The sequence below is a fragment of the Perna viridis genome, chromosome 5 (genome assembly GCF_037379345.1).
Source record: "Perna viridis isolate PV_CMFRI_1.1 ecotype Kerala chromosome 5, ASM3737934v1, whole genome shotgun sequence".
NCBI classification, from domain to species: domain Eukaryota; kingdom Metazoa; phylum Mollusca; class Bivalvia; order Mytilida; family Mytilidae; genus Perna; species Perna viridis.
This window is the reverse complement of record NC_142449.1, coordinates 37281992-37309445: the sequence shown is the minus strand read 5'-3', so window position 1 is coordinate 37309445 and position 27454 is coordinate 37281992. Positions and strand designations below refer to the sequence as shown.

The window sequence follows — 27454 nt, the reverse complement described above, 5'->3', positions numbered from 1 at the left end:
TCTGACTAAACATCTACTAAAAAGCATATTGTATGATTTCAACAAAAATCCAAGACAGAAGTCTTCAAAGTCGCTTATCAAATATTCTGTCACTGATTTTGGCTTACTTTTAACATCCAAAATAACATGAATGTGATATGCTTCCCTGGGTTCCCATGATATGATTACATACTCTTCTGAAACCATGATGAGCCAAATGTTTTCAATTACATGAAACCAGATCAAACAACTGGCAATGGCTATACATGTATATAGATCTGGGTCCTGACAATATATATGACCTATATACAGTCAATTGTAATGAGCCCCTGTGTTTGAATCTGAAACTGGGTAATATTACATTAATTCAATGCTAACCGATCATTTCATTTTTTATTGTAAACTTCCTGTTCTCATACAAGCAAAAAACACACATAGACAAGTGTATGATATTTTTTAAAAGAGGTACTTTGTAGCAATCTTTGGGTCGCTTATGATATTCACCAGGGAACCAGATTAGGAACCAAATTAAACACCTGAAAATGAATATTTATAGGTATCGGGCCATGCTAATGCATATGACCTATATCGTCTTGTAACTATCCCCTGTGCCTGAATGGAAAGTCGGAATGTTCAATGCTAACCGATCATTTCATGAAAACTTTCCATTTTCATACAAGCAAGAAACACACATAAAACACATTTTTTCTCGTATGAAGCTTGAACTATGACACTATGGCAGTAAACAGGGCACAGATCTGCAGCATTATGTGGAGTATAAAAATATATAATTATGCAAATCATATGTGAGTATAAAGTACTGAAATTATGAGTGCAAGAAGTCACTAACACTATTTGCGACTTAAAAAAGCATTATTTTTCATAAATATTACAAATATAAGACCATGACATTTTTCCAGTCTTTTTCAGAGTTTAATGAAGACCATGCATTACATGTATCTTGAAGCGAAATTAAACAAAATTTACCAAATTAAATTCTTCAAAGAAGTGACAATAAATCAAAGATTTAACTTGTTTAACACTTTTTGATTCAGAAAATTGAAAATTCCTGGCATGATTTACATGTTTAACAACTTTAATGACAATGTGATCACTTAAATGTAGAAAAAAAACTTGAAACAAAATCGTGGCTTTAAGGTATGATGGTCAGAAATATAAATGAACAGACAAACAGACACAAAATCTTAATGGGTTGCCCTGATGGCATACACAAAGAAGTTGTATTGATACATTACCTAATGTCATACCACAGAAGCCTGTTCCTAACACTAAGAGTATCACCCATATAAGTGGCCCTTCATACGGTACCTATAACAAAGTGAAAACAATACTGTATAACAGTAAGAACTTTGGATGGCCTTGAACTGACATTTTGTATCCCTGTGGTTTGTTGTCTCTTTGACATATTCACCATATCCACTCTCATTATATTTATCTTGATACAGTCATAAAAATATATAAACTATGCAATGTAGGTGTTGTGGACAAATAACATTTTACTACTGTTAACAGGAAAATTGTGGTGCCAACTATTTTTCAGGTTTTAAATGATCAATTTGATTTGACACAGTTTTAAAATTAAGATCATTTTTTGGATTGTACATTATGTATTATAATGCTACTCAAATATTCCTGACAGTTTAATTTCTGCATTATGGGTCTTACCGGGAAAATAGCCAAAATTAAATTGTCATGTAAATTTCACGATTTACAGTATTCTATAAAAATTACAAGTTCTTTGCAATAATGTCCTCATAACCTTTCTGGGGTTGCATTTTCCTTCCAAATCATGTCAGATCAGGAAAATTAACTAAAAATTGTAAAAACCTGTATAGAGGGTATAGACGGGATACTGAAAATGATTGATTTTCCCTATTTTAATTTACATATGTAAAGAATTTTATTCAATTAATGGCTAAAGGGAAGTAACTCAGATGTTATATTTCCTTAGCTGTGATGAAACTAAGGTAAATGGTATTTCTCTCTCTCTCTCTCTCTTGTCTAGTATTTTTGTGTAATATTTTGTTCATTATGTATGTTTGATTTTATTTTTCTGTATATGAATTAATGGTAGTCCCTTGTTAGGATTTTATATCAATACAATTATTTGATTTGATTTTGATTACAAAGAGGAGGGAAAATATTACAAAATATAACAAACCTAATTTTTAATTTCTGTAAAGAATAATAACAAAAAATACCAAACTGATAAGCAATCACTAGACTATTGTCAAAAGGAATAGTCAAAAGAAGGAATGTTGAAATTTCCATATTACAAATGGTAATATCAAGGCAAAAACTGAAAAGTAGGTAACCACTGCAACAGTTCTGGCAGTTTTAAGGGCAAAAGCAATCGGTCAGCACCTTTAGTATTAATCTTATAAAATTCAGAAAGGTATGGGAGTGCCTACAATATTCAAATGGACAGATACTTGGTGTTATGATGTACAAGCAGTACATTGCAGTGAGAAAAAACCACAATACATCTACCTTGAAGACTAATAAAGCAAAGACCAACAGCAGTCCTACTTGTACCACCATAACGACTAACTGTGTCAGAACATGGGCTAGCATGATCTCAAATGATGATACTCCTGAAATAGAAAATAAAGTTTCCAACATAAAGAGTAAGACTGGACAATAATCTAGATCAGTACTTGAGCTAGTATTTTTAGATACTAGTAAAATTATACCAAAAATACTGTATATATATTAAGCAATTACATGTATTATAATTTTTATGTCTAACTCTTGTTGCACTTGGAAACATTCATAACATATTTTTACTAAAACAATGTAGCAGTAAAACTCAATGAATTCATTAATTAAAATTGAATGCTAGACATCTTCCAATAAACCCATTCATATTTAATGAAGTCTAGTTTTACTGTAAAGTAGTTCCTTGTTTGGTAAAAGTTTCCAGGGACAGATTCAGGGGATTCTAATGTTGAAACCCCTCTACCTTTTTTGTTGGAATTTTTTTACTTCTAACAAAATTTGGGCAAATTTTTCTACCTTCAAAAAAATTTCAATGATGAAACAAGATGGTTAAACTTGTCACAGGTCAGGACAAAACTAAACTGACATGCCACCATACATAAGTAAGATAAAACAACAAAACTGACATGCCACCATACATAAGTAAGATAAAACAACAAAATTGACCTGCCACCATACATAAGTAAGATAAAACAACAAAATTGACCTGCCACCATACATAAGTAAGATAAAACAACAAAATTGACCTGCCACCATACATAAGTAAGATAAAACAACAAAACTGACCTGCCACCATACATAAGTAAGATAAAACAACAAAATTGACCTGCCACCATACATAAGTAAGATAAAACAACAAAACTGACCTGCCACCATACATAAGTAAGATAAAACAACAAAACTGACCTGCCACCATACACCTATCTAGTAATCCTTCTTTTTTCTCTATCACAAATGTTAGTGTAGTTAGTCCTGTAGCCATGAAAAATGTAATGCTGAAAAATACATTGAGCACATTAATTTGTAATAATACATCTATGTCTGGTTATGATACGTGTAAGTAATAGTATTCAAATCCTTTTTAACAACTTGTCAAATATGTTAAGAGGCTGCCCATGTAAAAATCAGGCAGATCCTATGATATGGTTGGCACAAGGTAAATTTTACCCACTGAATTTTTTCTTTCAATGTTATATTTATATCACATATATATATATGTCAAATAGTAAAAAGATTTTTTAAAGCAACAATGGATGGCTCAGAAAATGATTTTAATGTTCACTAACACAGCAACCAAATTTTTCAAAAAACAAATTAGACTTATTTCCCATTTTCAATGAATTTCAATGCTATCTATGTAATTTTGTCTCTTTAATCCTTGCAGTTAAACAAAAACAAACAATGAACTTTAAGAAAGGATGCATTTGTGATATGAAATGGATGATTTTTTTGTAAACAAAATTTGCAATGTGCAACCCACTGCCTGGTCTTTGCATGGACAGAAAAAAAAGAAAATATCAAGGTCTTACCACCTATCAAAGATAAATAATTGCAAATTAACAGCACATTTCTATATACAACAAATTTTGGGGGTTATCAAATATATGTTCCGACTATATGATATAAATTCTACAATTGATAGAAGATAAAAGTTCTAGATAATTACCGGTATTGTACCTACCTGAGTATAATACCGGGTGCCATGAAGTTTGTAAAACTTGGATCAATTGTTCCATAAATTGGTGTGGACAGCTGTAAAAATAAGTCAAACAAATCTATAGGCATAAATTTAACCAATGTAATAGACTCAGTTTTATAGCAAGTAAAATTGTTAATTCTAGGAATAGAGTTGCTCTTGATTGTTTGGCCATTACCTGATAAAATATCTTGGGTACTAGTTCACTGGAAACTAACATTAGAAGGTGGAAACTTTCTATCATTACATAGGCATTTTAGTCTATATGTGATGGAAACTTAATATATATCACAAAGTCAATTTCGCAATTAAATTCCTACAGCAGTTCATCCAGTAATGGTCATTCAACCAAGGGAAAACTTACTCTAGTATTTGAAATGATGTTCATATTAAGTGATTTTGAATATGAAGTTTGACTCAACCAAAAAGCAAAAAACAAAACAAAAAATGATACAACATTATTAACAAAGTACTTCTGCAGTAGGAGAGATACATCTTAATATTTAAGCTATCTTTAAGTTTTTTATAGGAATAACTGCTATGCAACTAATATTCAATCTATCTTCAAGCATTCTATAGGCATAACTGCTATTCAACTAATATTTAATCTATCTTTAAGCATTCTCTAGGCATACATGTAACTGCTATTCAACTAAACTGCTTTTCTAGATCACATGTGGAGAACAGAAATGAATTCATCACAGGGTTGGATACAGGAATTCAGGGGAGGACATGCCCACTTGATCTGCACTATCCAATTCAAAGATTTTCTTTCATTTCAACCAATATTATCAACAAAAAAAACCCAAAAAAACAAGAGGATTAGGCCCCTATGCGCTTGGAGCTACCTTTGCTTCAGTTTAATGGTAGTAGGATTAGATAGATTTCACTGCATAAAATACTAATTATCCAAGTAATACTTTCTGCAAAATACATGTACATATTTAATTTTTGAACATTTTAAAATTAATTCAATCTATTCAGTTTCTTGAGATCTTTAACTTACAACTACAGGAAGCTGACCCAGAGCTGGATTCATATCTTGCATCTTTAACAATATTTCTGTAAACTTCTCAAAACTGGCTAATATTGACTGCTGTATTGTTAATGATATCTGTTGATCTGAAAATTGGAAAAAAGCAATGCACTCAGTTTTTGTCAGTTTCCTAATTTAGTTTCATTTTCTTTAATATCTGTTCAGGTTCTACTGTTGTATTTTAAAGCAAGAAAATATCAAACATTTGAAGCACTGTACTATCTAAGTAGGGCAGTTTTCATAGTTTATATAAGTCTGAACTACACATTGCCTCTAATGGGACTAAAACCCCTGCAGCCTGTTGAAACAATTTGGGGACCAATGTGGACATACCATTCATATTGAACACAATTTTTATGGTGGATAGACTACACACTTTTGACACACAATTTGCTACCATTTCTAAAACACCGAACTCCAAACAGCAATTAGTACTATTTCTTGTTGACAACGCATCAGACTAAGTTTTGTTGAAACATGCCTAAGTTTCAACAGCCATCATTTCACTGTAGTATAGACATGGTGACAAGGGTGTGACTTCTTGATAACCTCAGGCTTTTCTTATGAGGGATGGAGCTATTTGTATTGAACATTGAGGTAATATGTGTATTAAAAGTTTGAAATATACATACATTGTATATAGATTTTCAAAAACTTTTGTCAAAATCTTTTTTCATTAACTAGGCCTTATCAGAAACAATGCTCTGCCATGCTGCTATTGCTGAAACTGTATCCCTATTACTTACTTGTCATATCTAGATGTAACTTTATTTCACTGCCTTCTATGGAGGAGTTCGTTATATCTTTTGGGTTCAGTAGTCTGAATGTAAAAAAAAGAAATCTTAAAAATAAATGAAGGTAAAGCAGGAAAAATAAATTCCCACATATATAAACATACACAATTCTGAAGATGCTGGCTTAGATATACACAAATAAACAATACCAACTACTATGTCAATTGTTTGTTAAACAATTGAAAGGTCTTTCCCTTGAAAACTTTCTCTTTGTAATATACACATTAAAACATCTACAACAGTTTGACTTTTTGCACTTGGTGACCTTGTCAAATGCAATTGTAGATGTTCCCATCATGACTTTTGTAATGTCAACTCGACGACCTTTCGTTAGATATACAACAACCATACTTTCTGTGAACATTAGAATTTTGCCCTTATTAACCCCAACTGGGTTCTTTTTCTATATAAAGAAATTGAAATTTGAGATGTACACATTATGATCTGTAATTTGATATGCGACAACCTAACTGTATAAACATCTTAAGTTTTGCACTCATTGACCTCATCCAAGTCATTTATTTCAAGACAAAACATCGATACTTCGGATGTCATTTGATATGCAACAACCTTACCATCTAAGAACTTTAAATTTTTGCACTTAATGACCCTACTATTTGAACATGTATTACTTATCATGGTTGCAACTCTGATTTTTGAAATGTGCTCATTTAGACCTTCAAAATGATATATCACATGACCCCCTTCGACATAGTTGAAAAAATGATGCAATATCAAATCTATAAATAGGTATTGATGAAATATATCAAACCACTGGAAAATATGAAAATTTAAAGTTGTTGTATTATCATTGTTTTTTTTATATTGGTTCTTGGTATTTTGTGAAACAGTTGTACTTGTGCAGACCTTTCATTCTGTAGAATGACCATTGGTGTGTCTGCTGTGGATTTTAAAATATATACCAAAAATTTCAATAGATCCAAAACTAGACAAGATATGTCAAATCTGAAAACTGAATGATAATTTGCAGAACATACACAACAAAATTACATAATAATTTGGGCAATTTTGGAGCTCATTTTTGGCCCAATGATTATTAAAATATGATGCAATAACAAACTCAGAACCAGAAGTCGTAGAGACATGAAACTACCACCGTACATCTTAGGATTACCTGACCTTGAAAAAACTTACAAGGTCAAGGTTATACGTTTATGTCAAGGTCACAAACCGGATTCTGCAAAACATTTAAATTGTCATAACTTTTGAACAGACAGTCTGACAGTTGTAAATTTTGTCTCAAAATGTAGGGCTTATCGAGAGGGTCATTTCATACACTGTATGTATGTACTTATCTCTTATTGTTTTCTCAATATTAAGGCCTGTAGTTTGCAGTGAGAAGGCTTTCTAGCACTCTATGAACTTTGACCTTGGATGCAAATGAAAGGTCACATGGACCAAAGATCATTGATAAAGGTCCCATGTCTCTACAACTTCCAGTTCTCGAAATATAAATTTTTAAAACTTAAGTATGATATTTCAAGGGATATAACTCCCGTATGGTTTGATAACAAAATACAATTTATGTTAATTAGACTGTCTGCTTATGTGCATAAAACCGTTTCCAGAATTATTCCATCTCTTAGCCAGCACTCCACAGTATTGTAGAACTGCCTAATTTTGGTCTTGTAATCTGATGCTTTGTAACATTTATCACTTTAAAAAAATGTCAAGCATCTGTAAATCTATATATTTAGAAATAGCTCTAGCCAAGGCCTTCAGGATGCAGTAAAAAATTTCTGGAAAAAAATTACCCACAGCATATAGGGTTACCATAGAAACCATGCAAAAATATGCGAAAATTTGCAAAAAAGTTCATAAAATCAGGTTTAAAAATATCAAATTTCCCACAAAATATCTGCAATTTTTATTTCATCCCCTGTTCAAACTTTTTCCTTCAAAAACCCCTTCCTCATATGGGCATCACCGGTTAGATTTTGAGCTATTTCACTTTGTAATCCACTTATTAAATATAGCATGGTGAAAAATTGACTTACTTTCACTTTCACAATGAAGTCAAATTGTCATTGAAAAAAAGCCCCTTCAACATTGAAAATATATAAAACATTGCAAAATACTTTTAAAAGTCCCCTTTTTTCAGAAAATGTTTTATCAGCAATAGATTCTTCATTTTTAATCACTATAGCAACCACCAGTTTCCATTTATGTCATTTTTCATCCCTAGCCAAAAGTGGGAAACTAAACTAAACTCTGGAGTGCTGGCTTAGGGTTTTTAAGATATGAGCGATTAAAAGAAAATGTTTTAAAGGGACATAACTCTTAAAGATGGTAAGGTCTCACTAACCACTTCCAGGTCAAATGGCCACCCACCTATGTAGTACCAAAAACACACTGAACCTAGACATATGCATTGTAAGTGCATTATTTGTGTGTATTATGACTAAAAGTAGTCAAAATAAAGCTGAGAATGTGTACTTTAAAATTATATATGTAATTAACTACAAAAGTGTATGAATATTGTTTACATGTGTGAATAATTTGTTTCCATACTGTCAGTTAGCAGAACAGGTAAAAATATGGACTTTCAGTATTATTTATTCAAGTAAATTTTGTGAAGAATTTCTACAATCATCGTACCATTAGCATAATGATTTTGGAAGCCTTATTTTCCAAGCTTAGCAACAGTATGCAACTTTAAGATGTCATTTGTCCTGGGAATTCACAGTGAGACTTTGAAAATTACTTTTTTAACATGTAAAGTAATGGAAACGTTAGAAGTGGTTAGTGAGACCTAATGAAATCCTTAGCAGGGTCATTTCCTAATTGAACCTGATGACATCTACATGTTCACCAAATATGGTCATGATATCCTGAAAAATGAGTTTGGGGGACTATGTTGAAAAAATAAAAAAAACGCTAATAAAAGGGAGATAACTTCTTCACAGGGTCATCTGGTAAAAGTCCTTAATGAGCTCTATTGATGGTCCAAATTTGGTAATGATATCTTGAAAGATGAAAAGGGGAGAGCATGTCAAAGAAAATTTTGCAAATAATGAAAGAATAAAAAAAACATTAGAAAAACAATAAGGTCTTTCCCTGGTAGGGAAAGCCCTTAATAATCCTTTTACACATTCCCAACTTTGACTTGTTTTTTTTATATTATAAACAAAGGGAAGTAACATTCCAACTGGACAGATTGGTTTACTTTCCCATTAGAGCCATGGACCACAGTAGACTAAAAATTCAAATATTCAATTTATTTGAGCTGTGGTATGTGCTTTGATACTTTTAAATAACTTAGTTCAAACCATTTAGGTACTTACCATAGTGAAAATAGTATTTAAGTTTCCAAAATTTAAAAAAAAAATGTTTACTGTTCTTTCTTTCCTAAATAAGACCCCCAACCAAAATGTTGTGTGTTGGTGGGTTACATCCCTTGAAATTACATTCCATAAATGAAAAAGGACTATTGCAATTTACTTAGGTGTTGTCATCTAAGTAAATGTAGTAGCTAACATATTGTAACACACTACAATATAGGTATATCAAGTTAATTGGAATTCATTGCAACATTCAGGAAGAGTTTGAATTGATGATAAGGGAAAATGAAAGATTTAAAAAAAAATCACCGATTTAAGGTAGATGAATACTGATGTAGTTCCACAGCAAGATTTATTTTTATTTTGATGTACAAAATGTATTAGAAATAAGATGTGATCTATATCTATGAACATCTGTCAAAACACTTTAATATGATCTTCTTAATCCTATTGCTGATTAACATAATATGAGTTTGATTACATTCAAAATCACATGGTTGATATGATGACTTACCTTTTTACTAAATCCTGAGAAAAGTTACTACCAATATGTAGTAATCCCCAACTTTTCCCTTCTTTAACAGATTCTAAAGCTGAATTATAGTCCTTATAGGAAACCTGTCAAAAATTGTCCAATCAAATCAGATACAAAAACAAAATCCAATTTACCCCCTCAATTTGAAGAAAAATTAAAACAGTAGGTCAACTTCAGTACACGTGATATTTTGTGTTCATTTAACAGTGTGCTAAGCCTTTTTAATCCTGAATTTTACCATTTTGCATCTTAAAATATAACCTGGCTACCCATTATGCTCTATGAGTTTTTTTTGCTCTTTTTTTCAAATTCAATTTCAATAGATCTATGCATTTATTATACTGATACAGAAAATATTATATTGAACCCTTATTACTTCAGTATCAAAATTGATAAGGTCTTTTATTCTACTCAGACTCTAACAATGTTATACATATATTGGGTAAGTGCTTTGATTTATAATAGATTATAAAATATATCAGTATCAAAACTTCCTTTACAATAAACCTCCTTAGTACATTACTGTGGCTTTATCATGTATGTATTCATGGTCAAAATACCTACCATCAAACAGGAAGTTGTCATAGCACATACACACAAAACTTGTGTAAAAATATCAAGTGGTTCTGACAACATGTTGCAGGGAAAACTGCTAAAGAAATAAGTTTGCCAGGCAAACAGACAGACCTGGGTATAAAAAATACCCCCTTTGTACAGGAGTATAATTATCCCCATGGTAACATATACAAACCAGGGTGGATACAGAAGTATTTAAAAGGATGAGTTCCAATCATGAATATTAAAAAAATTGGTTCCAAGCTATCATTTATTGCTTGCACAAAATTTAATAAAAAGGAGGTTCTAACCTCAAATTGAATCTTCCATAGAGCATACTTACATTATGTATTGTGTCAATATCAAGGCAATTAAGGAATGTTTGACTAAATCCTGCCACCTCATCATTAACTACAGATAAGGTCAGATCATAAGGTGATCGGCCAATACATATACAAAACAATATAATCTGGATAGATGGTAAAATAAATTGGAACAGCAAAAATCTGAAAAAAGATCAAGTATCAGAAAGTTGAAGATTTTATTTAAAAAAAAAGGAAGTTAATGCAATTATATAGCAGATTAAATACGTCAACTTGACAAGAGGTCAAAACTTTACTAATATTTAAACTTAAAATTAATGTATCTACTGTGAGTAAAAATTGGTTTTACATTTTAGGTAGAAGGTACAAATTTAATGATTTGTGACATTAAGTAAAACTAAACAAAACAAAAAAACAAAGTAAATATTCAACTAAAAACAAACATGTCTTCATAAACCTATAAGATTTCAACAATACAGACAACTGACAGAAACTTCAAACAGAATTATATGATTTTACAAACCCTATATTTCTTTTCATCACTGTAAGGTTCTTCAAAACTTGAGCAAATATATTTCTAGGAGAAGGACATCCACAATTACATTCAAACATTGTGGAATTGGAGGATATTGTGACTGCAAAGGAAAAACATAGTATGATTTAACACATTCAGTATACATTAAGGTTCGAAGAGACAATAATACAAATCAAAACAAAACAGCATATTACAAACATTCTTTCTCAGTTGAGGTGTTACAAGATGTTACAATATTCAACCATGAAAGAATATGATAAAAGAGTTTTAAATTTACTACAAAGGAAGTAATATCCTGAATCAAGGCTTGGCTGTAGAGTATCAGTTATTTCTCCAGCTGTTTGTTGAGAACTCTATAAATGTTAAATGGTAGAACTGATCATGGAAATTTTACCACCAAATTGTTGCTAAAAGTTGTGTGTATATTGAGGTTAGACTCCATCAATTCAACCAATGATCATTTGGAAGGTATGTAAAAATAGTCCTAAGCAGAAATTACCTCCTGATTCTCATAGCACTATGAAGAAATTTCTAATTTTATTTGAAAAACATTTCTGCAAATTTTATAAGGGCATTTTACCTCCTGTGCTCTAAAGCCTAATCTCCATAATGATTTAAAAAATACCCCTATCTTGTGAAAACCCTGTGATTTCCCATGCTATTTAGACCCTTCACTTCCTGTGACCAGTCTGCGAACCCCATATGCCATTCTGAGGAATGTGAGCTGACACATGTAAAATCATGCTGATATATAGTCTTCTGCAGGTTAAAGTTAAATTGTAGTCCTGGGAGGCCATTGAATATGGAAGCCAGTGAGAAATGGAATGAGTGGGTTCTAGCCCAAAGTTAAGGTGTAGTCCAGGGATGCCATTGAATATTGTGAAATTAGCATTGAAGACTGTGAGAAGTGGAATTACATGTAGTAGTTTCTATCCTTAATTTATGATAAAATCAAAGGAAGCCATCAAATATTGTGAAATTAGCATTAAGAAATTAGAGGTTTTTAGCCTTAAATAACTTCTGGGTGGAAAATGAAAAAATCTTATACCAACTTATTTTTTGTCATTCAATGTAAAAAATGTTTAAATCATAAATATCTCAATTAAGACAGCCTATTATGTAATACAAAAAAACAATGCCTTATCCAAAAAAAAAAACAGAAAGGCTGAATGCTTTTATATATTGAAAGACTGAGCTCTTAGAAATTGGCTTACAGTTACTGTTCCAGGAATCCACTTTCTTGTCACCTGAGGCATGTACAATTTTGTTGTGGGAAAATTGTTTATAGTATTCCACTTTCCCATTGACAAGTAGAAAACTTGAATTTCTGAAAGGATTTGTTAAGTTTGGATAACAGAGGTTAATTGTTGAGTTTTCCTGTAGAAATATTTTTTTTTAATTCCTACAACACTGATTACAGTATCCTTTAGGATTTTTCATTATGCATTCATTGACAAATCTAAACTATATATTTATTCATAAAACATGTACTCACAATCATCCTGGGTTTCTGATATACTCAGTAAAGGAGTTGTCTCCCCTAGCTCAGCTCCTTGATCTGAATGGCTATTTCTGACTTGTTTACGAGTCTGTGAATCAGAAATATATATATTTTTTACGACCAGAAATAACTAAAAAGTACTTAAAATACCAATCTAATACATGTATAATATTGTAAATTGTGCTGTACATGTGTCAAGGAGGAAACTGTCATGAGATCAAAATACATACATATAGGAAGACAGGGATCTAATTACAAATATTCTACAAAAAGTATTCTTAACAAAACTAATTAAAACAGGAAGCCAAATCCAGCACAGGAAAAATTGACAATGTGCATTACCAGGAATGATGCCTAAAAGTAGCATCTATCTCGTTTTCTAGAAACACCAACAAAGTCAATCACATCTACTGGCCATATAACCAATGCCTAATTTAAACTTAAAACTCAGCTTATCATTACCTCTGCTATTCTGAATGTATAAATTTTCACCCTGCAAGCATAAAACCAATAAAAATTCTTACTAGTTTACTGAATAAACTAACATGGAGAGACCAGGTTTAATCTGAACATGGCAGATGAAAAAGAGCTTTGAAATAGCAAATATACCTCAATGTAGGCAATTACAACAAAGTTACATATTAAAAGACAAGACCTATAACATGTTGGGACTTGTATCATCATCATATATTTGTCAAGTGACAGAAAGAGGGTAATTTCAACATCTTAAAAAAATTTAAAAAAAAAACTATCTAATTTCTCCATAATAGGATTGCACATCTTCAGGATTTTTAAAATATTAACACTGTTGCAAAGTTTGAATAATATTGGTTTAAAACTTTCTTAGTAACAGATAATACTACTGTAAGAATGTACCCCCAAGTATGATTGATGGACAAATGTATTCCAGCTACTAGACCTGCTTCCACTGTAAAAACTATACAAAGAACACACTTTATTGGTTGGCAAGTGAAGAACTTTGGAATAACATCTATAGTGTTCATTTCAGACAGAGTACTGCAATGGATAATAATGATACAGAGTTCTGCAAGGGATAACAATGATACAGAGTTCTGCAAGGGATAATGATGATACAGAGTTCTGCAAGGGATAACGATGATACAGAGTACTGCACGGGATAACAATGACAATTTGAATTTATGGTACTTACATTACGAGAGAAATTACAGTTAAGAATCTCATCATCTGGCTGATCTGCATGACATAACTTCAGGAACACAGTCTCTAAACTCTACATAATAAGAATAAAATATTATCCTTGCTGTATAAGAAGTGAACATTATGTTGAATTTATTATAGGATTGTTTTCAATTGCTGGTTAGATTATGGGATATATATACACTACTTTGGGTCAGTTTACATTGAATTAACCGCAAAGTGGTTTATGTTGCAGTGTCATAAATCATAAATCAGACTATGCAGATGCTATTACTTCAGTATGCTGTTTTTTTAATAAGTTTAGCTTCCAAATTCATCATACAAAAAAGGGCATTTATGAAACAATATTAAATGATGCCCTGCCACATTATGGGGAATGGCAAAATGTTCAAAATGCCTGAACTTGAAAACTATTATTTGGATTTTGCTCAAAGTTGAACTATACCTGTGTTTTATGGTACTAAATAACTATGCAAAGTTAAAAAAATCATAGATCTGTACTCAAGTTACCATCTAGAAACTGTTAGGGACAGATAGAAAGACAAACAGGCAACTTTCTACAGGTTATCACATAATACCTCAGCATTTCATGTGGCAAGGTACAAAAACTAGTACAATGTAGTACACGAACAATGAGGAACTTTAGCACTGAGACAAAACAGCAATATATTTTGAAATACCCTAAAATTCATTTATGAAATATTTATCAACTTACATTGATTTTGTAAATGTCAATGAGTTTCTGTGGTTTTTCTTCTGCTAAAAGTTTTCCATTTCTCATTAATCCTACCTAAAATGGAATGGAAAGGTATATTCTAATATGATGTGCTTCAAAGCTCTTTAGACCACAGCCATTGTAAAAAAGTGATAAACACATGACTAACATTTCATGCATTATATAGGCTGTGTCTATTCAAAAATATTAAGAAACTAGTCCTATTAAAATCAAAATAAATCACAGAAACTCCATTTTATCATTGTTTTACCATGGGCTGGCCATTCATGTTATTAGTTAACCCCTCGGGGTAAAACAATGTGACATAAATGGCCAGCCCATGGTAAAACAATGATAAAATGGAGTTCTGTGATTTATTTTTAATTAAACTAGAATAACTAAAATAACTTTAAGCAATGCTTACTAAATCTATACCCCTGCTCCCAAAAAATGACCATATACACAGAAATCTTAATTATAGGCTAGGTGCAGACTGAAAAAAAAATAAAGAAGATTTTGGGGGATTAAAAGTGTCAATGAAATTCTGATATTTTTCACCCTAGTCTGGTCATTGTGTCTTTGACATATTATTAAAATTCATTCATGTTATATTCAAAAGTGCTATGTACACGTAACCTTGGAAGTGTTTAAGGTTCAGTGAATTTCGTCAGTGACTTCATGATTTCTTGTTAATAACAGAAATTTTAAATAAATTAAATAAAATGTTATATAAAGCTGTAACCTGTATATAGAAATATATTAAAAGCTCATCTAATCATTATATCACCAAACATCTACATGTAATCATTCCTTCCAATGGGTGCTAAAAAATCTGGGATGGAAAATTTCCCAATATCGCACATGTAAAAATTTTAAGTCACTTGGAAAACAGAAAGTAGATGACCTAGAAAGCTGCAAATGGGAAACACGGTATAAGTCATCATCTTCAAGCCACATACCAAAATACATATCATTCCTTCCAATGGGTGCTGAGAAATCTGTGTCGGAAAATTTCCCAAACCCGCACATGTAAAAATTCTAAGTCATTCAGAAAACAGGAAGTAGATGACCTAGAAAGCAACAAAGGAGAGAAGCAGAGCAAGTTATAATGCTTAAGCCACATACCAAACATCTAATCACTCCTTCAAATGGGTGCTGAGAAATCTGTGACAGAAAATTTTATAATACCACACATGTAAAAATTCTAAGTTGTTTGGAAAACAGGAACTAGAAGGCTTGGAAATCTGGAAAGGGAAGACACGGTCCAAGTCATCATGTGTAAGTCATATACCAAAAATCTAATCATTCCCTCCCGTAGAAGCCAAGAAATCTGTGACAGAAATATTTGTTAACCACGGAATGACAGATGGACACCCCCACCACTATATATCCCCACTTTTCAAGCAGGTGGGATAATGATGGGTCCAAACTAACATGCATATTATTTGTTACATATCAATGCATAGAGAACTAAAGGTATCTTTTAACTATCAGTTATTTGAGTAAACCAACTGAATTAGAAGATGATTAAAACTACATGCCATGAGCATGATTCACATTTTATACTCACACCTTCTGTCACCAAGAATAAAACTAAAGACCCTTTACATAATGACAAACCAGTCATACAAACTCTGCTTTAAGCAAAGTGGAATTTCTGGTTATTCCAATCTTATACCTACTAAACTGCAATTATAATTCTGTCACACAATATACCAGTAATTACCATATCAATTTATCTACCCTCCTCTTTATAACCAAATTAACTTGAAGGCCTCCTCAATATAATATACATGTAATTACCATATAAGCTTGCCTAGAACTCTCTATACAACACAAATACAATATTAGCTTGCCTAGCACTCCCTGTACAACACAATTACCACATGAGCTTACTAATCTAATCCTCCTCTTTACATTACATTTACCATATTAGCTTGCTAGACCTCCTTTATGCATTATAATTACCATATAAACTTGCTAAGCTTTCTCTATACATTCATTATATTCACCATACATCGTAACATGTATCAACTTGCTGAGTCTCCTTTAAACATTATAATTACCACATTAGCTTGCTAAGCCTCCTCTTTACATTATATTAAGCAAATTATCTTGCCTGATTCCTCTTTATATTATAATTACAATATCAGCTTGCCAAGCCTCCTCTTTTCATTATATTTATCATGTATGCCTGCATATACTCCTTTTTACATTATTATAACCATATTATCTTATTATCTTGTATAGGTTCCTTTTCACATAACAATTACCACAGTAACTTGTTAGGCCTCCTCTTTACATTACATTAACAATATTAACTTAAGTGACTTCCCTTTTACATTATAATTACAATATTAGCTTGCAAAGCCTTATGCATGTATTTGCCATATAAGCTTGCATATCCTTTTTATATTATAATAACCATATTAGCATGTATAGGCCCTCTTTCCATAACAATTACCATATTAACTTGCCAAGCCTCCTTTAACATCATGCATATAAGAACCATATTAGCTTGTGCAGGCTCCTCTTTACATTATAATTACCATATTCACTTGCCTAGACTCCTCTTTATATTATTGTTACCATATTAGCTTGTCTAGCATCTTTTTGCATTATAATAACCATATTAACTTGCAAAGCCTTCTCTTTACATTACAATTACCACATCAGTTTGCCTAGCCTCCTCTATAATTACTGTAAAAGTGGAAATTTTTGCGGAGTGATATTTTCGCGTTTTACATGTTAAAACTTTTGCGTGGGGGATATTTTTGCAGAAAATTTCTTACCAAAATGTGAAATTTCGCGATCGTTGGAAATAAAATGAAACAGCGTTATCCTTTTTTCACTGATTAACCAAGTCCAGGGGTTACCTTAAGGGTTTAAATCTATATTTACGGGTGAACTTTACTAACTACATGTAATCGTATTTACATCTAAATACAGACGGATTTTGTGGCTGCTCGTCACTTTTCTGATAATTTTGGGAAGAAACTTAACGAAAGTACTCTTCGTTCGATGAAATCGTCGTATTTGCTGCAGTCAAAAAACAATAAAGAAACTCTAACTGAAATTGTTCCTAAACCGAGAGGTCGATCGAAGCTTCTTGGTGAGGAATTAGACACAGAAGTATGTGACTACATTCGTGACCTCCGGGATGAAGGTGGATGTGTGAACACATTAATAGTGCAAAGCATCGGCAGAGGAGTTATGTTGAAAAGAAATGAATCTTCTCTACCCGAATACGGAGGAAAAATTGAACTATCAAGAGAATGGGCTAGATCCGTGTTAGACAGGTTGAACTTTAAAAAGAGAAAAGCTACAAAAGGAATAAAACATTTACCAGCAGATTTCGAAGATGTGAAACGGGAATACTTGAATAGAATTGAAACAATTGTGAAAAAATACGACATTCCGGATCAACTGGTTATAAACTGGGATCAAACTGGTAGGAATTTTATATTTAGAAAAATTACAATATTTAAACAAATTGGCAAAGCAAATCACTGAAAATTTTCTGTTGCAATAATTTGTGTTCATCTGTCAAAATACTATTAAAACATTGTCACACGCTGATCTAGCCCACTCTCTGATACCTAACTATTGTCAAATGTTTACAGGTGATTGGTTTTATTGTTAATCCCTCTAATCAGCTGTTTGAAGTGTCACCTATCCCCGTGTATGTTTTTATAACAGTAAGCATGTCTGTGATTAGAATTTCATTGACCGTTATTTAAATTTCAAGTCTCAACGTTGTACCAACAAGTGAATGGACAATGGATTTAAAGGGTTCTAAACAAGTGAAAATGGTTGGATTGGGTGACAAAAGACATATAACTGCTTTATTATCCGTAACTAAATCAGGCCGACTATTGCCGCCGCAGTTGATATATCCCGGTAAAACCGATGCTTGCCATCCGAAAGTCACATTCCCGGAGGATTGGGATGTAACTTATACTGAATCTCATTGGAGTACAGAAAAAACGATGGTTCGCTTCACAAAAAAGTCATAATTCTGTATGTCAAGTCGGTTAGAGAGTCTTTACCTGTGACTAAACACGACTAAACTGCTTTAGCCATATTTGATGTTTTCAAGGCACACAGAAGTGAAACATTACTATCACTGTTGAGAAAGTCGGGGATTCGTTATGTTTTTGTGCCTGCAAGTTGTACTGACCAACTGCAGCCTCTCGATCAAATGATCAACAAACGATACAAAGATGACATTAAAAAACAATTTCAACTTTGGTATGCCGATGAGTTTGCTAAAATGTTGAAGGATAAAAAATCCGGCGAAGAACGCGAACACGTGAAAATTGACTTACGAACATCCGTTGTAAAGCCGCTACACACCAAATGAGTCATTAAATGTCATGAGAAGTTTGAAAAAGAAACTGAATATATTCAGCGATCGTTTGAGGCCGTTGGAATCCCCATGTGAACCTCTTATTCTGCACATGCCCAGTGAAAGTTTCTGAATGTTGTAAACAGCGATATTTTGACGATTGACATGCATCCTTGATAATATTTTGATTTGTTGCTGTAAATTGTAATAAAATTGATACATGAAATTAAATTACATGTCTTCCAACTTACAAATGAAACAACGTTCTATTAATTGAACATATAAACCTGCATAATCAATGAAAATAACCAAACTAGGACATCCAAAATAATAATGGCCATATTGTCGGTGTTCACTCAAGGCCTGAAATAATACATAAAAATTCCAAATAATTCGTGTGGGGGATATTTTCGTGAATATTTTTTGATTGCGAAAGTAGCGAAAATAACTCCCACGCAAAATTTACACTTTTACAGTATCATTAACCATTTAGCTTACATATCCTCCTCTTTACTTTGTAATTACCACACTAGCTTGCACAGGCTCCTCTTGACATTACAATTACCATATTAACTTGCCTAGCCTTCTCTTTTACTACATTAAAATTACCATATTAGCTTACCAAGCTTCCTCTTTACATTATATTTACCATTATATTTATCAGCTTGCTTATCCTTGTCTATAAAATTTAATTACCACATCAGCTTGCCTAGCCTCCTGTATACATTATAATTACCATATTTGCTTGCCTAGCCTCCTCTATGTAATGTGTTGTTATTATGATTGTAGTTTCTTGCTCACTAGCATTTGATATCTTCATAAGATGCTCCCAAATTCTGTAAATTAAAAACAACAAAAATTCTATGATAAAAAAAAATAAAAATATATAATTTAACCATTGGCTCATTTTAAAGATCTTGAACTAACTACTAAATGTACACCTTCTTAGCAATAGTAATTTCTGTATTATGCTTTATCTATATATATATCACGAAATAAATTACTTTCTTCCTCAATTTAAACTCAACTGAACAAAGATCATTTTAACATTGGTGCATCAAACTCTAAAAATCTTTCACCTATCTAAACCATAAAAAAATGAAAAGTTTGTTTTTGACTTTAAAAAAAATAAGTCCACATTTTCCAAAGTTCAAAGGGGTATAACTCCCACAAATAAGTCCACCTTTTCCAAAGTTCAAAGAGTTATAACTCCCACAAAATTCATTGGATCTTAAATTCCTGGTAAATGTATAACTATATATACTGTCCTTACTAACTGTAAACTTTCATGAAATTTGGAGTTGTAGTTTTAGAGGTGTTGGGCAGTCAGACAGACAGACAGGACAAAAACAAAGTGTCCCCAAAGTGGGGGACATACTAAAACTTGATAGTTTTGTTCCATTGCTACAATAATGTAAAAAGATAACCATTACTTGCTAAATTAGGAAAAAAGTTTCATATATTCAAAGAGTAATCAAGGGAACCAAGGTTATAGCGGTAATCAAAAGAATGTAATCCAGGGACAAAGACCAGACATGGAAAACAGACATACACAACAAAGAACATAAAGTAACTAAAATCATACATACAAAGTAACAAAAGCAAATGAGCAACTCAGACTCCACTTAAAGCTGGGAGCATGGACCAGGTGCACCGGTAGGGTAAGCATCCTCTGTTTTTCTAAAAACACCCGCCGAGTTGCTCATAAAAAGTCAAGTCCAGGGTAGACAAACGAGGAAAGGAAAACTATGATCCGTTGAATAAATCAGTTTTCATGGTGCAGATGGATAAAAACTTACCTCTCTCTAAGTATAGGGTCCACACCAACAGTAGGTTCATCTAAGATAAGTAGTTCAGGCTCTTGTAGTAAAGCAACAGAGAATGACACTCTTCTTTTCTGACCACCACTGTAGAAACAGACCAATAGTTAGATGTGTAGTTAAGGAATTACTATTATATATTTATTTGGTTTATGAAGAAATAACCTCAATCATGTGGTGAACAGTAACAATTGTGTACCATGGGCATTGAGGTTATTTCAAGTAGATAAAAAAAATATAACAGTCATTCTGTATAATTCAATTTTAGTATCAAAATTCCTCGAGAAAATCATTAAAAAAGGATGAGTCACATTACAAAATTTGGTCTATGAGATGATGGACAAAATTTTGTATCCAATCAGAAAGCTTGTTACTTCAGAAATTAAATTATAATGCAATGATTCACAAATACCATGGAAATGGAAATTTATATTACACAAAGCTAAGCTATGAAGGATGTCATTTTTTTCAGAAAACAATTTTCAATTGCTATGAAATGTAAGAAACAGTAGTTACAACTGAAAAGATCACTCATTTTATCTGTTGTGGCATTGTTAAAACAGTACTGCATTACAACACATGAGTCAATTCAGTATAGGTTTTGCATAATATTCTAAGATGACCTACTTCAAAGCTCTTTCGACCACAGCCATGGTAAAAAAGTGATAAACATATCACTAACATTTCGCACAACACACAGGCTGTGTCTATTCAAAAATATGAAGAAACTAGTCCTATTAGAATCGAAATAAATCACAGAAACTCCATTTTATCATTGTTTTACCATGAGCTTGCCATTTATGTTGTTATTATAACTATGCAACATAAATGGCCAGCCCATGGTAAAATTATGATAAAATGGAGTTTCCATCATTTATTTCTTGATTTTAATTAAAATAAAACTGTTGTGAATTGTTTTTCAAAGACCTTAATAATATAATTCAGGAAAAAATCTTGAATTTAAAACTGTGCAAAAGTAGGTTGATCACATAATTCAGGAAAAAAAGATGGCATAATAATTTCCCGGTTTACAGTAATCCAACAGCTTGTAAATCTTCTATGTCTGGGCAAAGTCATCTTTTCAACACAAAAATATGCCAAACAGTATTTTCAGTTGGTAAGCTAGAATTTCTACTCAATAACAGGGCAGGAAACTGGAATGATCAAATCTTTTTAAAAAAACCATAACATTACCTCAATGTGCTAATCAGTCTACTTTCCTCTGGTAAGGATAAAAACTCAAGTAGAAATTCTGTTCTTTCCTGGACATGGACTTTGCACATTCCATGAATGTATCCAAAATATCTCAAAGTCTCACCAATGGTTAAGTCATTGAATAAAGCTGTTTCCTGAAATCAGAAAATAAATGAATTTTATGACTATTTCTAGTGTTCCCTAAAATTAGTTATGGGAGGGCACAGATGCCATGTCCTCTTTGATCCATTTTATATGTGCCCTACACTTTTCAGTCCATCGTAAATGCTTTCATGATGTGTTTTCATATATGCCTTTAACATGATAAGTACCTTCACTTTTACCTGGATTACTGCCCTTTCCAAAACACACAGGAACACTTCAGTACCTGTTTTTAAATACATTTTATAATTATGAATTTAAAACATAATAAAAGTAAATAGAACAGTACCTCTTGACTTATTTTAAGATAACTAGGATTATACATATATCTATATTGAAGTATAAAATAAAATCTGGATGAACTATACATACACATTCCAGTATCACTTTTATAACATGATTTTAGGTTTTGTCTATGAGGGACCAAGCTATTTTTAATCAACAACCAGACCACATAAAATTCAGACACTGCCAATGGTGATGTGATTCATGGTGTAGATAAACCATCAAACAAACAAAGTTTTTCAGTCTACATATGATATAATTTTACATTATAATCATTTCACATTCAGATTTGTATTTTTGAATTTATCATATCTCTCACTACAATCAATCAAATAAAACAAAGTAAAGAATGATAACTCTTAGCAAAGGGCAAAGTTTAGGTACAATTTATATAACTTTTATCTCAAAAGTGCAACAACCAAATAATGAACTAAGATGGGTTATGTGATCAATAACTGTTTCTAAACAGGAAATAAAACTGAAATTGTTGGGTTCTAACATGCATGAAACACCTCTTGTCTGATTTTTATAAAGACTAACTTTGTTGGTGATGCATTACCTTGTAGTTTTAGATGATGTAACGACCAACGGGTACATGTGAGACTTCCTAAAACAACCCCTGTGCCTGTGTTAAAAATTCAAACAATCACTTTTGCATTAAGTATATCATGTCAGACAAAATTATTTTGAGCTATTTATGTTTCAAACCTCCTACATTTATACTGTAAATACTTTAGACGCCAAAGATATTCCATCTACATTATTTGATTAAAGCAAATAGTGTTGGACTTTTGACCTTTCTTTGACCTGACCTGCGGCATGTATCCAACAAGACTTCCTGGTACTCCATGCCCTGGTGCACCTGGTCTGTTACCAAGAACAACCACCTGACCACTGTCTAGATGTAATCTTCCTAGAATGCACCTCAATAGAGTTGTCTTCCCACATCCACTTGGACCTAATAGACCATATCTACAACACATGAACAAACATCTTTGAGATCTTTTTACTATCTAAAGGGCAAAATGAAGATTCAGATTTTCATCCCAGACACTTGTCTAAAAATACATGTAATAAATCCTATATCTAATAATAAAGAAAACTGTTTACTTATTGCAATGAAACCAAGTACCATTTTTACATTAAACATAATGAACAAAACTTCAGCACAAGATATACCTGTTCCAATGGGGAACTTTCGAGTCATGTTACCTGTTCCAATAGGGAACTTTCCAGTTATGTTACCTGTTCCAATTTTTCAATGTTAAAAGTTCCATAATTCTTAAATGCAAAATCATCAAACAATCATAAAAATGGACCTTTTTTCAACTAACTTAAAAAAAAAAACAATGTACCATAAAAATATCAAAACTGTGTATAGTCTATAAGCTTTTTGGTCTACATGGATATTTAATTAAAGATAACATTTAATCATAACAGAAATGTTTAATTTCTGTATCTTACATGCATCCTCTCTGAACTGTAATATCTAAGCTCTGTAGGACATCTAGCTTTCCCTTCCCACTCCCATAGTGTTTCTTCAGGGACCTACCCCATACTGCATACTCTCTTCTGGTTTGGGAATGCATCTACCTCTGATAATCAGTCAAGCCTGTAATTAAAGCACAGAATACTATACCACTTAATTAAGCTTTTAAATTCCAATAATTAAATCGAAAACAGACACAAGAGTAGTTTTTTTTTAATCATGAAGATTGGATGCCTTTAAAATCAGCAGGGGTTCTAATTGACTTCTTAAAAGAAAGAAGTTTGCATTGAGCTGTTTTCCAACTCATTTTTTGTACAGTTAAATGAGGTTATATCTGTTTAATTCTTTCTTTGGTGTTTATGGAACCATTCACAAGGCTCCATATTAACAGTGGTCCAATAGTCCTGTGTCTACCTAATTTGAGAGAGGATTACCTTAAAATTTTTAGAGTTACATTTAAAATGTAGTCCTTTCGACTTCCTAAATTAATTCTTAAAATTTTATTAGTTCTATGAAAAGGAATGCAAAATAACTTTGAGTAATACAGTATACCTAATTCATCTATCTAAAGTACTGTGGGCTCCCCAATGAGTGAAGTAAGTGTCAAACCCTGATTTAGTGGAAACTTTACAAAAACAAACTTTGTTTCAGATTTCATTCATCAAACAAACTATGGCCAAAGAAATTTTTTTCAGACATCCATTTCAGAGGCAGGAAATGGCTAGAATGCAGGATATTGTACCATTTATCCATGAGTTTCTGGTGAACTTTGAGAGCCTTCCATATCCCTAAGCATACCCCAATCTTAAGGCCACTTCAACTCTTCGAGGAATTAGGTAGACACAGGACTATTGGACCACTGTTAATATGAAGCCCTGTGAATGGTTGTATAAACACCAAAGAAAGAATCAAACAGATATAAGTGGCCTAGTCCAAATAATTTTGAGAGATTAATTCTTATTTTGCTTGGTCGCCTCATACACATCAGATTTAAAAAAAATGCCACAGCAACTGTCATGATTATCTGGACAAGGAGCGACTCTGACCAGATGCTTCCACTCATTTTAGACTAGCTGCAAAATCGTAGCTCCTGATCTTTTTTTTTTTTTTTTGATTTTGTGATCTAACGAGTAACGTTAAAAAAATACAAAAAAAATAGAAGTACGTTTTGTAACCCGAATAATTCAGTCGTTATATTCCAATCACTATCGATCCTACATTAACGTAAAGCAACAGAGAATAACAAGTGAGTCGGAGAATCGATGACGGTGAGGGCTTGAATTATTCGAGCTATACGTTTTGCAGCCAATTTTGGACGAGCTATACAAGCCACTGACGTCTCATTTACCACTTCAAGGTAAAAAGGCCACCCCTCTAATCATGTGCAATGATTGTGGTTTGCCTTATTGAAGTTTCAGTAGCAAAGTAGCATATTGAATTTAAATCTACCAAATATATTTACAACTTTCATACACGCATTTCAGTTTCCATGAATTTTGACCGGAAGTTTACGGAAGCGACTAATTTTGAGATTGTCCGATACGACTACGAAAATATAAGCCGGAAAATATGGATAGGTTCATGGACGGGATATAATGTAATGCCCGTTTTATTTGTTAAAATGAGTTACTTAAAAAGGATAAATATGTATCCCCCTTCTAACAATTATGAAGGAAAATTTATGCCCTCTAGTCCTACTGAAAAAAAATTACACAGCCCTATTTTGCTGTAGATAATCTTTACAAATACAAATTCAAATAATTTTATTGACTCTTAACACAATAACAATAATTGGCTCATATACATACAGAAAATATATGCATAACAGTGTTAATTACAATATATTGAGACTTGTATTTTATGGCACTATATATTTTCTTTAATATATGAATTTGGGCGTATATTACTTATCATTTATTGGTAGCGAGTCGTTTCGCCCCGTGTCGTTTCGCGCCGGATCGTTTCGCCCCGATAAGTGAGTCGTTTCGCCCCAGTTATATTTTACTGTTTCAGTAATAAAATATCACATTATTTATAAAATTATTTATGAAATAGCATATTATTTATACAATATCATATTATTTATAAAATATCAAATTATTTATAAAATATCATATCATCTAAAAAAATGTACGGTGTTAATGACCAGTAAATTATGTAGTGAACATGAACATTACGGTCTATTGTGTACTGATAATAAACAGTTATTAATATTGTGTTAGACATTGCAGTGACTATATTTTGACTATATATAATAGTTATATTGTGTAACAACTTAATGATTAATGTACCAGTTTTGTTTGTTGACATAAAAATAATAAATAATGATATAACTTATGTTTTTCTTACTTATTTATATAAAGTGGTGGTTAAATCCAGTATATATTTGCTAACTTAATTCACAAATAACATTATACTTAAACCAAAATAAAAACAAACATTAATAGTAAGGGAAAAAAGACAGAAAAATAGCAACTGAAAAAAACCAAACAAACAAAAAATTATGTTGCTGCAGTGATGGAATAAAATAAAACAAAAAATGTAACTCTTTACTAAACTGCTATGCCATTCTTTACATAAAATTTGCATTCTCCATAGGCATATGAATTGGTATATTGTGTGTATTTGTACACAGAGACACTAGATTTTTATAATTTTTACTCACTGGAGATTGATTCCCATACTTTGCATGGAAATTTATAACTGGGGCGAAACGATCTGGGGCGAACGGGAATTGGGGCGAAACGACTTCAAACTATTAATTAAGTATTTCAAACTTATTATTGTGTAATAAAAATATATCATTTTAAAGAAATTTCTTTAATCTTTTATTTGGTAACAAATTCATATGGTTAAACAAACAGAAAGAAACAATGATAAATAGCTAATTGGAGTACAGTTTAGGAAAATGAAAATTGTGATATTTCTTTCTCAAGACATAGGTACATTCATTTAGTCATCAGTTTATTGTTTTCCAAAGCACATTTATTAAAAATAGCTGTTGCTTTTCAGCAGATTTTTCTTTTTCATTTGATATTAATTTCATTTTAATAAATGCAATTGTTTTTACAAACATTCAAAGACAAATCATACTTTATGAACCTTTAAAACAGTGAATTTTTTGCTAATTTTTGATGTGGAAAATATCTATATTCCTCTTTTTTTAAAATGAATAAAAAATACATGTTGCCATTTTCAAATATTCCATCTTTAATTTGGGACATTTTTCATCATCAAAATCCACCCAGTGGTTTTTACAAAGTCACCCTATTTTCAACATAGAAATTTGAGAAAATTGGCTAATAAACAGCCAAATAGTCAGTGTTTTAAATAGATTTTTACAAGTAACCTCTCCTTCTAATACACACCCCCTGGTTTAAACCGTTATTGTTTAGAATTAGATATTTTTTTTTAATTGATAATTTTATTAATTGATTGCACTTACAACTATCTTTCAAAGTCTGTTCGATGAGATTTATAACAATC

At 31.9% G+C, this 27454-nt stretch overlaps 1 protein-coding gene across 4 annotated transcripts in view; it reads right to left on the bottom strand.

Moving 5' to 3' along the window:
• LOC148617318 (ABC transporter G family member 20-like) overlaps positions 1-25481 on the bottom strand; it is a 30643-nt gene extending 5162 nt beyond the window's left edge. The window contains exons 1-18 of one of the 4 annotated variants that reach the window (XM_088584935.1): positions 25431-25481; positions 23944-24091; positions 23292-23451; positions 22033-22187; positions 20818-20925; positions 19755-19854; positions 14671-14745; positions 13948-14028; positions 12771-12864; positions 11264-11375; positions 10761-10923; positions 9842-9945; positions 5978-6051; positions 5202-5317; positions 4181-4251; positions 3406-3494; positions 2491-2594; positions 1236-1308 (exon numbers count right to left, since the gene is read on the bottom strand). In XM_088584935.1, coding sequence (XP_088441061.1) covers positions 1236-1308; positions 2491-2594; positions 3406-3494; positions 4181-4251; positions 5202-5317; positions 5978-6051; positions 9842-9945; positions 10761-10923; positions 11264-11375; positions 12771-12864; positions 13948-14028; positions 14671-14745; positions 19755-19854; positions 20818-20925; positions 22033-22187; positions 23292-23451; positions 23944-24068 — 1804 coding nt within the window. In that variant the 5' untranslated portion in view covers positions 24069-24091; positions 25431-25481. Of the gene's footprint in view, positions 1-1235; positions 1309-2490; positions 2595-3405; positions 3495-4180; positions 4252-5201; positions 5318-5977; positions 6052-9841; positions 9946-10760; positions 10924-11263; positions 11376-12770; positions 12865-13947; positions 14029-14670; positions 14746-19754; positions 19855-20817; positions 20926-22032; positions 22188-22364; positions 22414-23291; positions 23452-23943; positions 24092-25417 lie in introns of those variants that run through there. The other 3 variants (XM_088584936.1, XM_088584937.1, XM_088584938.1) reach the window with 3 other exon arrangements.
• Between the last annotated feature and the right edge of the window lie 1973 nt (positions 25482-27454).